This window comes from Pongo pygmaeus, chromosome 15 (assembly GCF_028885625.2).
Source record: "Pongo pygmaeus isolate AG05252 chromosome 15, NHGRI_mPonPyg2-v2.0_pri, whole genome shotgun sequence".
Lineage (NCBI taxonomy): Eukaryota > Metazoa > Chordata > Mammalia > Primates > Hominidae > Pongo > Pongo pygmaeus.
In genome coordinates this window covers 43,500,949-43,513,440 of record NC_072388.2, presented here as the reverse complement: position 1 = coordinate 43,513,440, position 12,492 = coordinate 43,500,949, and the positions used below count along the sequence as shown (strand labels likewise).

Genomic DNA, 12,492 nt, shown 5'->3' with positions numbered 1-12,492 from the left:
CCCAGCTACTCCAGAGACTGAGGCAGGAGCATCATTTGAACCTGGGAGTCAGAGGTTGCAGTGAGCCAAGATGGTGCCATTGCACACCAACCTGGGCAACAAGAATGAAACTCCATCTCAAAAACAAACAAAACTAAATTTTTCATATGCTCAACATGTACAGCTTTTCTTTTGTTTGCTTTTTTTTTTTTTTTTTTTTGAGACAGGTCTTGCTCTGTTAGGCAGGCTGCTCCAGTGATCTCTGCTCACTGCAACCTCCAACTCTTAGGCTCAAGTCATCCTCCCACCTCAGTCTCCTGAGTAACTGGCACCGCAGGCAATAAGTGAACACCATCACACCCCACTGATTTTTGTATTTTTAGTAGAGATGGGGTCTCCCTATGTTACCCAGGGAACTCCTGAGTTCAAGTGATCCTCTCACTTCAGCCTCCCAAAGTGCTGGGGTTACAGGCATGAGCCACGTGTCCTGCCATGTACAGCTTTTTATGTGTGATAGTAGTCATCTGATGATGTAGTTGTTTGTCCATACTTTAGGAAAGAAATAGAACATGGGACTCAGTCTAGTAGGCATGCCTGTGGTGGTCAGTTATCCTTCTATTCTTCTTTCATTGGATTAGATCTAGTGACAGTTTAAACAAACTCTAATAATTTATAAATTATTATAAACTACTTTGAAGGAATAAGTAAGATTATCTGCAGAAGTTAAAGAAGAAACGGTTTCTTTTGCTGAAGCTTGTTGAAGACTCCTTCTTAAATTTGCTTATTTGTTTTTTATGCCAGATTGTAGAAAAGGTTTTAAAATTACTTTTGCTGTCCCTGTAGGTATAGGAGTTGTTTGTGGTATTTTGATTAAAAATATATTCAAGGGCTGGGCGTGGTGGCTCACGCCTGTAATCCTAGCACTTTGGGAGGCCAAGGTGGGTGGATCACCTGAGGTCAGGAGTTTGAGACCAGCCCGGGCAACATAGTGGAACCCCTTCTCTACTCAAAATACAAAAATTAGCCAGGTGTGGTGGCTGTGCGCCTGTAATCTGAGCTACTTGGGAGGCTGAGGTGGGAGAATCACTTGAACCAGGGAGGCGGAGGCTGCATTGAGCCAAGATGGAACCACTGCACTCCAGCCTGGGTGACAGTGAGACTCCATCTCAAAAAAAAAAAAAAAAAACCAAAACCAAAACAAAAAAAATATATTCTGATTATTACCTCATATCTTTAGCCCCCCACCAGTAGATTATTCTGATTTCTCTAAGGATGTTTATAGAACTACAAAGAATTTTCCATACCCTCACCTTCACATTCCGTAGATAATCTATTTTAGTTAATTCTTTTTGATCCTTTTTCTATTCACTGTTTGGTCAGCAGGGGATAATTTCTTATTTCTATCAACTTAACTGCTACCATAAAAATAAACTATCTGTTCTCCTCCTTAAGCCCCAACCTGAGGTCAAGAAGGCATACTGAATTTCCATTACATACTAAATATATTAGTGATATGAGCTACAGCCTAAGTAATTTTTTAAATTCTGCAAAGTTCATTAGTAAGAGAAAATCTGGGAGCCTTGCCTGCAAATAAAAGAGGTAGAAAAATGTTTATTAGCATGTTCAAGGAGTCAAGATTTTAACAAACATCTTAATCCTCACAACAACCCTGTGAGGTAGGTAAGTCATTGTTTCATGATAAACTAGTATTCCAAATAAAGTGCATTTCCTGAAAGAATAAATCTGCATTAGGAATAATTTTGTTAATGACACCATTTATGTTTACGGTAATATTTGTGTTATTGTATACTTCAATTCATGCAATCAGGTGTCCCCAGAAAAGTTCACTCTAAATTAAATCCTATTCAGATACACTTGGGAAACTATTTAAATAAATCTTGGGGTGAATTTTTTTTTTTTGTAAAATAAATCAGTTTGATATATAAACAAGAATTTTCATAGTATTTGCTAATGTGAGGCATTCTCAGTAATGTTTCACCCATATTATTTATCCATTCTTGGGTAAGTTTTCTCAAAATGGCACCAAGCACTTTAGCAGTTCAGCAGATGGCAGTGATCTGTGCTGTCATGTAGAAGTTTCTAAATATATTGCAACAAATCCAATCCCAAACCTGAAGTGAACTATTTATTGAAATGTAAACACTAAAATGGTGATAAATTTTAAAAAGTATTTTCCCTTGAGAATATTTTTTCCCTTAAGTTGCAAAAAGAAGAGTGACCTTAGGGTCTTTATAAAGAAACGTAATGTTCTGATAACTATAAAATCCTAATGATTTGTATTGCAAGTCAAAGCTGCATGCTATCAATCACTACTTATAAGGAAGCCAGTAGACATCACTCAAAAATTTAAGTATTCTTTTCTCTGTGTCAATATAAAACTTCACTAGGAAAAGAAGTATTTCCAGGCACGCATTTCCCCTTAAATATATATTTAAAGTGCATTTCTATTGCTAGTCCGACACTAGTAAATATCCAGTTGCCTAATATTGTTTATAGTTGTTTTATCTGCAAAATACATTAGAGCATTTCAAATTACATTTAATTATAAGGTAAACATTTAAGATAGTTATATAATTTATTTGTAATAACCTGAATTAAGCTTGGAAGCTCAGCTATCACTTAAAATCCACTGGCAGGTTTATAATACTTTAGGAAGTAGTTAAAAGTAATTTGCCATTATAAAGAAATAGTTTAAGCTCTGAAAAATTTCTCAGACATTTTTAAAAATTGCTGCAGGGATACTGGGCAAATCGAACTAATAAACTAAGCCATCGATAAATTGTACATTCAAATCCATACTAGATCAAATAGTGCACTTTGGATTATAGTGAGGTAGGGCAAAGAAATAACAGATATATTTTGAATTTTTAAATTATATAAACTAAAATACTTTTACCTAGGTTTTACTCGAATATCCAAAAAGAAAAACTTAGAATTCAGATGACAAAGTATTTCTTGAATTCAAAGACAGAATTGTAAAAATCTTTGAGGTACATATAAATAAAAAATACAAAGGCCACAAGATATGTTTTATTCCAACATAAAATATGCTCATATAAAAATAACTCAGGAAATATAAAAAAAATTACAAACATTTTTGCATAGATCCTCTATATAAAACATTTACCTGGGGTTAAACACTGAAAATACACTTCTGAAACTAGTATAGTTGAACTATTTTCTTGGATACCAAGTATACACAAAATAAAAGCCCTTCATCTGGGGGAGCATGGGTAGGAGGGAAAACAACTTTTAGCATCAGTCTATATTTATTTCTCTGTTGCTCGAATATAAACCAATGATGACAAGAGGAGAAACTCTGGGGGTTTATTTAACAAAATTAAATTCACATTTCTGAGCCCATCATAGTGCATCCAATGTCCACCAATCTGGAAAGCTGCAGAATAATGATGTTCCTCTTTGTTAAATAATGTGGCACCTTCCAACAAATACCTGCAAATTAAATAATATAATATGGAGAAAATTTAATACTTTGTTTTTAAGATAAACATTCCTTAAATTCATAACTAAGGAATAAAAACATTGACATTGTTTGTATTCTGTTCCCTGAAAAAGATATCCATCTCTATAGATCATGTAATAAAACTGGAAATGTGGAAATTAAGAATTTCTTAAAAACATATTTTAACAGATGAACTTATAACCTGTATGTTTCTTTTAAAAAAGAGTAAACACATAAGAAAACTTTTACAGGCAAAATGTTAAAAGAACCCTTTATTTCCTGATTTGTATGCAGATATTTTTATTTATAGTGACAAGTAACATTTTATGTTTAAATTATGACCACCTGCATACTACTACACACTTCTTTGACTTGAAATACAAATATTAGCCAGTATGTGTCAGGCACAAAATACTGTGCTATTATTATACTATCCAGTATTATGTGTCAGGCACTATCTTAAACACTTAGTATGTGCTTATTAAATCTTTACAATAATTGCACTAGGTTGATACCATCATCTCTGTTTTATAGATAAGAAAACTGACATGCAAACTGGTTAAGTTGTTGGCCCAAGATTAACTTATAAAAGATGGGGCTAGGATTTGAACCCAATTGTGTCTATTCTATAGTCCACATACCTACCCACTATGTGCACTGCTAGTAACTGACTCTCTCTAATAAATTCTGATTCTATTCAGAATACATACATTTAGAGATAGATATGATTGTTTTCAACAATATCTCTTAAGGGCTAGTCAAAATCAATATAACATAAATTTGTTTTATTAGTTTTATAAAGAAACAACAACAAAAACACCTACTTGTGATCAGACAAATCCAAGTAATAGGGTACATATGCCAGATCTTCAGATTTCCAATGTTGCATATTTAAGACAACAAAAGGGGGTGCCCCATGGCAGAAAACTCGTTGGGAAAATTCTCTTAAGCCACCACACCTAAAATAGAAAACAGGCATGAACATTATTACACTTGGGACACAGCTGGCTTTCAACACTTCAGAGTTGTCTTCCTGACTTTAATTTTCTTATAATTATCTATTATAGGTGTAGGTAATGGTTAATACCTATAGGTATAGGGTAATTACTACCTTGTATCACCTAATAGTTCCAGAAGTTTATAAGCTGTGTTCCTTACACTAGAAATGATATGTTTAAAACTTCAGGAAATGCTAGCTATTTCTATATAAGCCTATGAAAGCATAACTCTGCAGAACTGATACGAACGCTTTTACATTTCACTCTAGATGCTGGTTTCAAATAATGGCAGAGAGGGGAAAAATATGACTCTAATTGCTTCCTTTTGCCATTAGACTCGACTATAAGCATGAACAAATTGTTTCCTCATATTATGAGGTATTAAGTATATGGATCAGAATATAACAAATTGAATTATACAGTAAAATCTTGATTAACCGGAATGCTCAGGGTATAGTATTCTGGTTAACAAACATTATTAACTAAACCAAATTAACCAGAAAACATCTGTTTCAGTATTTGTTGCTACAGTATATTTGTTCACTTTCTGGACTTAATAGGTACAATTAACAGAACATATTTTTACCTTTCCTTTTGTAATTAATCAGCAATAAGATCATCCTTCTAGATATTAATTCTCATTATACAATAATGCAGTCACAGAAAATTTTAAGAGATTGGGATGAATATGTTCTGCTTCTCTCAACTTCTACTAGGTTAAGTTTTTTAGTTGTCATTTACCTCTTTTTCCTAAATGGAGAGTGCAGAAAAAAATCCAGATAATTGAGGGTCCCGATTAGCTGGGTTCCGGTTAACCAAGGTTTTATTGTACCTACTCAGCAGTGAGGAAAAAAAAAGAAAAGGTATTTGCTTTGTATTCATCAATCAGCTGCAGTACCATATTCTATGTAGTGATATACTCTGTAACAAAAACACTGTAAAATGTCATAGTAAACTAGGTTTGTTACTAAGATTCATAAAGTACTTCAAGGAGCACATCTGCCTAGGTTTCCTTATAAACACATACATACTGTCATTTTAAATGTCTATCATATACTCACCCATGCTCTTCACACAGTTCAATCTTGGAACAGAATAACTCATTCACAGCCAGTCTTATCAAGTTTCCATGTGGAATTTCTTGGGGAGGACTACAATAATTATTAAATGCATGTAAGAACTGCTTCAACATTTTATATCTTAATATAACAAATTTTACAGCTCAGACCTTTATTAGCAAAACCAATTATACCAAGTATAACCTCTATTACACATTTGGAATTTCTTGCAGATAGTATAGAAACCAGTTGAACTCAAACACTAATTATGAAATTTTCAAAGAAACATACTTTTGTATAAACAATCCTGATATATCCAGTTGCTGCTACGTTAATCTAAAACATTTGTGAGAAGATTCAAACGAGGCAATCTGGTCTCGTGGGAAGGAACTAGGACCCAGAATCAGAGGAGCAGCTGATTAGTTACCTGATTAAATGTAAGTAATAATCATTCTTGGCCTCAAGTACCTGATCTGTTAGAAAAAATTTTTTTCTACATTACTTCAGAGGTTGCTTTAAATATAGGATTTTTAAAAAAGTAGGCATAAAAGTTATAGAGTATGATGAAAAATATTTTATTAAATAGTATAAAATATAGAATTATAAATACTTCATTATAGTTTCAAAATATTTACAGATGAAACTAGTTTTTAAAAAACAAGATATTAGGCTGGGTGTGGTGGCTCACGCCTGTAATCCCAGCACTTTGGGAAGCTGAAGTGGGTGAATCAGGATTTTGATACCAACCTGGGCAACACAGCAAGATCCTATCTCTACAAAAAAAACACAAAAATTAGCCGGGCATGGCGGTGCATGCCCCTGGTGCCAGCTACTTGGGGGTGCTGAGACAGGAGGATCTCTTGAACCCAGGAAGTCAACATTGCAGTGAGCTGTGATCACACCATTATACTGTAGCCTGGGAGATGGAGTGAGACCCTGTCTCAAAAAATAAAAAATTAATAAAACATTAGCTGGGCATGGTGGCATATACCTGTAGTCCCAGCTACTGGAGAGGCTGAAGCGGTGAGGCATGAGGCAGGAGGACCACTTGAGCCCGGGAGTTCAAGGCTGCAGTGAGCTATGATCACTGCAACACTTCTGAGTTGTCTTTATGACTTGAAAATTATTTCCATTGATAGATATTTCAAATTAGCAATGCAGGAAAATAGACAAAGTGTATTTCAGAGAAATATAAGTTTAACAAATTAGGGTATGCGATGTACATTTCCAAATGGGAACAATCTGTCAGGCTGTTTTTCTGGACCATAGGGCCAAATACCTTTCTGCCGACAATGTCTTTAGGTCTGTTTTTCTTCCACTGGCAATTATCCCCTTTCCAGCTCATGTCCCTTGGAGGCTTTAATGTTTCCCAACACTCCACTAGGGCTTGCCAATTTGGACTCTGTCCCTATCATTTACCAGATGGGAGATCTGCCTTTTCTCTGAAAGCCAAAAACACTCATCTGGCTCCTTGCACCTTTCCTAGTCAAAATAAAAGCTGCTTACATCCACATCCACATGTGAGATACCAAGTTCTGGGTTTCTGTCTATAATTATGTCTTGGCCATAATATGAAAGAATACTTTTAATTTTCTTGTTCATGTGGAACTAGCCCTCCTGACAGAGACCTATTCAAAGGGTGAAACATTCCAAAACAGTATTAAGCGCTCTTAAAGAGGTTACATTTGTGACACTAAGAATCATCTATAGTCATATTAGTAAATTCAAGTAAGAGTAATATATTTTTCATACTGAGTAATTCATTACTTTACTACTGACAAGGTTATCAGCTGGTTTTGTAAAGTAATTATAAGATGTTTGGATGTAATAGGCTGTAACACTGTTTTCAGGTGACCTGCAGAAGAATCTTGCATTTGTGTGACTGCTTCATGCCTAAGTAATTATAAAGGCTCTGTACTTTAACAAGTACTTTGGCAATACTGTCATTTGTCATCCAATGGGGACACATTCTGAGAAATGTATCCTTAGATGATTTCATAGTGTGTAAACATCCTAGAATGTGCTTACACAAAACTAGATGGTATAACCTTTTACACACCTAGGCTATATGGTAAAGCCTATTGCTCCTAGGCTACAAATCCATACAGCATGTTACTGTACTTAATACTGTAGGCAATTTTAACAAAATGGTAAATCTTTGTGTACCTAAACATGGAAAGGTATACTAAATATACAGTATCCTACAAACCAGCATGGCATATGTGGTCCTTTGTTGACCCAAATGTCATTATGGGGTACACGATTACATATCTAAAGCAACATTCATTAAAAAAAGTAAAAGTGACAAAACAGACGTCAGACCAACTTACTTTATATTAATTGTGCGCTGTTGATCCTCCTGCACTCGAGTTGGGCATCGCCAGTTGGAACAGTAACTCTCTTGAATGGTAGACATGAGATTTTCAAGATTTTTTGTAAAATTATCATGCTCATTCCCAAACAAATCAATTATTAATGAAGCTTTATGGACTTCAGATTTGTATTGCTGTTTTTCCATCTTGTCCCAAATCCAAAGTAGCTTCACAGTTGTAAAACTGTAGGTGTCCATTAAATAAAGAAAACAGTCTACAAACTCTCTGCCAAAATGAAGAGAGAGTTCCCTAGGGAAATTTTCATTTTCATTAAGAATGACATATAATAACATCAAGAATCCATCTATGGTGCAGGTATTTTTCAGTCTTATTTCAACATAGAGTGGTGTACAGGATACTGCTTTGCGGCCAGCTTTGATAGTAAAAACACCCCCCCAAGGAAGAACAGGCCTCCAAAATGATCGATCTTGGTTATAGTTATTTTTAATTGATGCTTTGATCTCTTCAAACAGTGTCTTCATCCTACATTTTAAAAGTTTAAAACAGAACACATAAACTTGTAACTTTGTATATTAAATGCATAATATGTTTAAACGAAAATAAATCCATCTAAAGACTCAAATCAAATGTGGTTATTAGGCCTCCCAACATAGCAAAAAAATTTAAATTTCGGGCACTATGCATGCTTTCTGGAAAGACCATTTAAGAAGTTGCAGCCTTTTTTTGAGGTACAGATGGCCATTTGATAGGCTTTATATTAATTACATTGCAGATTTTACCTGTGACAGAGGGAAACCCTGTAATAAAAAAAATCCTGAGGCTGGGCGCAGTGGCTCACGCCTGTAATCCCAGCACTTTGGGAGGCTGAGGCAGGCGGATCACCTGAGGTCGGGCATTCGAGACCAGCCTGACCAACATGGAGAAACCCTCTCCATTAAAAATATAAAATTAGCTGGGCGTGGTGGCACATGCCTGTAATCCCAGCTACTCAGGAGGCTGAGGCAGGAGAATCGCTTGAACCTGGGAGGTGGAGGTTGCGGTGAGCTGAGATCGCGCCATCTCATTCCAGCCTGGGCAACAAGAGTGAAACTCCATCTCAAAAAAAAAAAAAAAATCCTAAATTAAAATAAAGCTATTAAAAACATAAACTAACTTTGGTTAGGCATATTCCTAATGTAAACCTCCTTCTCTTTCCAAAATACAGGCTGTGCTTGCTTCATTTTCTTGTTAATAGGGGTGGTTCCACTTAAGAAACTAATATAATGGGATCCTTAATTGGAGGTACAGAATAATAGCCATTACATAATCTTTATATTAACTATACTACATATTTTATCTGTTGTATAGAAAAACTATGTAAAAAACTCCTGTTGCTATATAGACTAAGACTAATTCTGACATTTAGCTTTGAAAGACAGCATAAGAAGTAATCATGAAATCAATCTTAAGTGAATAGTAGCATAGTTAATATTGCTAATCATTTTGGGATTTTTATTTGCAACTCAGAATTGTACTATTAATTTTGCAATTTAGATATACTATAATTTTTAACTACAGAGGCTATACTATGAAGATCTGATTCAGAACTTGATAAATATCCTGATTATTCCCTATGCATGTTTTGGGAATGAAGCAAAGCATCCTCAGTTTTCAAACTGGCGCTCTTCCCCAACCTTGAGGACCACTAGGCACTTTGTTTTTAAAGCCACAGTAAGTATTTTAATAAATATGTTGTGTTATATGTATGTTATATAGCGCACATATTTTTGAAAGAATGAGTTCTTTTTACAATTGTATTGAAAAAACTCCTTCACTTTACTTGGGATGAGCAAATAAACTAACAACATCATATTGTTTTCCAAGGTTACTTTTATGGAGAAGTATTGTGAAAAAAGGGAGGCATCTGAGGAGCGGAAACAGAGAAATGAGTGACTGAGATCAGTGTCTTATTTTGACCATCTTTTCCAAGTGCTGCATCCTCCCAAACACAGCATGAACTCAACACTTAATAAAGCTGCAGTCTACGTGTTTTATTTGTGTAAGAAACTAAGTCCAAAACATTCTGCAACACGAGTAAAAATTCACTTCTGCAATATATTAAACACACATGAACACAGTGTTTTCAGTTTGAAGCAAGATACTGTGGACTCTAAAATATCCAGTAACTATATTTAGTATGAAGAGTGGATGTTTATATCTAGTTGGTCAACACATTGATTCTAGTCATCCACTTAAGAATAACAGGGCGTGGCAAATCTGTAGCCTAGGAAAACACAAACTCAGTTTCTTCGTAATAGAAACTGACACGTTTTGTTTACAAAGATTTTAAAAAACAATTATGCATTCATATACTATAAAAACGAAAATAAGTTTATGGTTTGATTTATTTCCGTTGAATTTTAAAGAACTTTGTAGCAAGGTTTAAGATTGCTTAAAGAGCCTGAGTTCAGATTCCTAAAATAGAGCATTGAGAAGGAAGCATAAATCTCTAGGATATTTTCTTCAAATTATCTTTAGACATGACCAAATAAAGTGTAACTACCTCTGTAAAACAATAGTTACACTCCAAGAGAATTAAACTATAATGACATATATGGCATGAAACTTTAGTCTTTCTCTGGGAAAAACGGGAGGAGGGAAGGTTTGGAAGAACTACAGGATACTAGTTTCATCATGAATTTGGTGATTTGTTCCAAAGTAAATTGCAATAAAAATGGGGGGTGGGGAGAAATGATGGAAAGATAGCTGTAAAGAGCTTTACTTAAAATTGTCTTAGCTGTTTAGCTAGGAACTGTAATTGGAAGGACTGGAGGATGTATTCCGCTGGCTTTATTCTCCAGGCTCAACAGGCCCTCCAATTTGAATAAACCTGGAAAACTCCCCTGATCTCTATTTCTTTGACAAAACATCTTTCTTTCATGGTGACTTCCAAGGGAGGAAACTGGTTCCCCAAGCTAGCCGTGAGGACCCCACCACCTGCCCAAGGCATTGAACGCCAGACTCCCTAAGGACTCAGGGGTTCTAAAAGTCCCCTCTCCAATCAGCGCCTGAAATACGCCTCAACAGCCACGCGCTACCGCTCCCAGCAGCGCAGGGCTTCGGGACAGGGACAAGGCGGACGCGAGGCGTGCACCCCCGGGGAGCCCCCACGCTCCGGCCACGCCCACCCTGGCCATGGGCAGCCGCGCCCGGGAGGCCTGGCATCGAGGCGGGCGGGTCCCCGAGTTAGGGGCCCGCGAGTCGGCTGGGCCCCCCCGCCTCTGTCCGGGCAGTGCCCCGCCAAGTGCCCAGGACTGCGGGCAAATAGGCTGGAGGGCCGGGCCGCGGAAGGCGTTCCCACACCGGCCAGTCTCCGTCCACCAGGAAGCAAACTCCTCGTACCTCCCCGGGGACCGAAAACCGCCGGTGCCGCCGCACCCGTCGCCGCCGCCGCCTGCTCATGGAGAGCCCGGGCTGCCGCCGCCGCCGCCGCCGCCTCATCTATGAGTACCGCCGGCTGTCTCGGCCTCCCCCGGCTTGAGTTCTGGGCTCTGGCACGGCCTCCATGGCACCCGCCGCGGCGGGAGCCACAGCAGCTCCAGCGCCCAGGCGGAATCTCACTGGACCCACGGAGCCAGGACAGCGGTACACGTCGCTTCTTATTACGGAGGAAGATTCGGCACGACCTCCGCCCCCCTCCCCCCAAGCCCCCCGTTTTCAGCCGCCTGACAGCGCAGCCGCGCAGGCGCGAAGACGCCCCAGCCTAAAGTGCGTGTGTCGGGTGTGTATACAGCATCCAGATTCGCCCAATGGGAACCAGGATCAGGTGTGGGGGGCGGGACCTCGCAGAGAGGGGCGGGGTTCCAGTGTTAGAAGGTGGGTGGGGAAGCCGGAAGTGGGCAGGGTTTGCACGGAGGCGGAGCTTTATTGGCAAACCTGATTGGCTTTCTGAGGTTTGTACCATTTTAGGACTTGATTTTAGTTTGCTTCTGGGTCTTGTTTTCTCAAATTCTTAACCTAGAAAGAAAGCTTTGTTTTCTCAGTAAATTACAGTTTTTTAAGCTTTTAAGTATTTACTTAGCAAACAGTTGAATTGATCTATTAAATGCCAGCTTTAGTATTCAAGTTAATTATTGGCCAATATACTGTAATTTACAGTGGAAGTTAACCCCATTTTGAAAAATTAGATTGTTTTAATTCCATTGTAAAGTTGAAAAAATTGGGTTTTGGAGATAATAAGGTCCCACACAGCAAGTGACAGAGCTGAAAATTAAAGTTAGGACAACTTAATGCTAGTTTGTGGGCTCAACCACTATTTCTGTTTATTAGGGCCGAGTTTTTGTATCTCCCATAAAGAAGCAAGGCCCTGTATGGCTCTGCATCTGGAGAACACAGGCCACCCTGCAAAAACTACCTCTACTTGCAAGTAGGCATAGAGATCTGGTTGAGATTTTCCCCATCCAGCCTTTCAACAAATAATGAGGGTCTGGAAAGTTAGCTCTAACGTTCAGAACACGTGAGGGCTAATGAGAGAGCTCAAGGCTATCCTAGTAAATCAGTGTGGTTCTCAGTCACAGGCTGAGCCTGGGAGAGGCTGGATGCCTTCTTGACCGGTGTGATGGTCGGCCAAAGCTATGGAGGGGAACTTCCTCATGGATCTC

The 12,492-nt window shown here is 37.8% G+C and overlaps 1 protein-coding gene and 1 long non-coding RNA gene across 3 annotated transcripts; one reads left to right on the top strand and one right to left on the bottom strand.

Annotated features, from left to right (window-relative positions):
• Positions 1-2,356: 2,356 nt before the first annotated feature.
• C15H14orf28 (chromosome 15 C14orf28 homolog) lies at positions 2,357-11,596 on the bottom strand. Of its 2 annotated transcripts, XM_054448201.2 has the most exons (5): positions 11,234-11,596; positions 7,850-8,374; positions 5,523-5,612; positions 4,288-4,422; positions 2,357-3,453 (listed from the first exon to the last, which is right to left on the bottom strand). In XM_054448201.2, the coding sequence occupies exons 2-5, from the start codon at positions 8,371-8,373 to the stop codon at positions 3,270-3,272; spliced, it is 933 nt and encodes a 310-aa protein (XP_054304176.1). In that variant the 5' UTR covers position 8,374; positions 11,234-11,596; the 3' UTR covers positions 2,357-3,269. The 2 variants fall into 2 exon arrangements, with proteins under 2 accessions (XP_054304176.1, XP_054304177.1); XM_054448202.2 differs by lacking the exon at positions 5,523-5,612 and having other exon boundaries at positions 11,234-11,558.
• LOC134738142 (uncharacterized) lies at positions 5,586-10,726 on the top strand. Its single transcript, XR_010123706.1, has 3 exons — positions 5,586-5,956; positions 9,410-9,562; positions 9,716-10,726. It is a non-coding gene; the product is annotated as an uncharacterized LOC134738142 (long non-coding RNA).
• Positions 11,597-12,492: the final 896 nt, after the last annotated feature.

Excerpts from the sequence above, each read along its gene's own strand:
- C15H14orf28 (XM_054448201.2), bottom strand. The coding sequence starts at position 8,373 with ATGAAGACACTGTTTGAAGAGATCAAAGCATCAATTAAAAATAACTAT. Across the intron at positions 4,423-5,522 it reads GAACTGTGTGAAGAGCATGG|GTGTGGTGGCTTAAGAGAAT; the intron begins GTGAGTATATGA and ends TTTCTATTTTAG. Across the intron at positions 3,454-4,287 it reads TTGGATTTGTCTGATCACAA|GTATTTGTTGGAAGGTGCCA; the intron begins GTAGGTGTTTTT and ends TTTAATTTGCAG.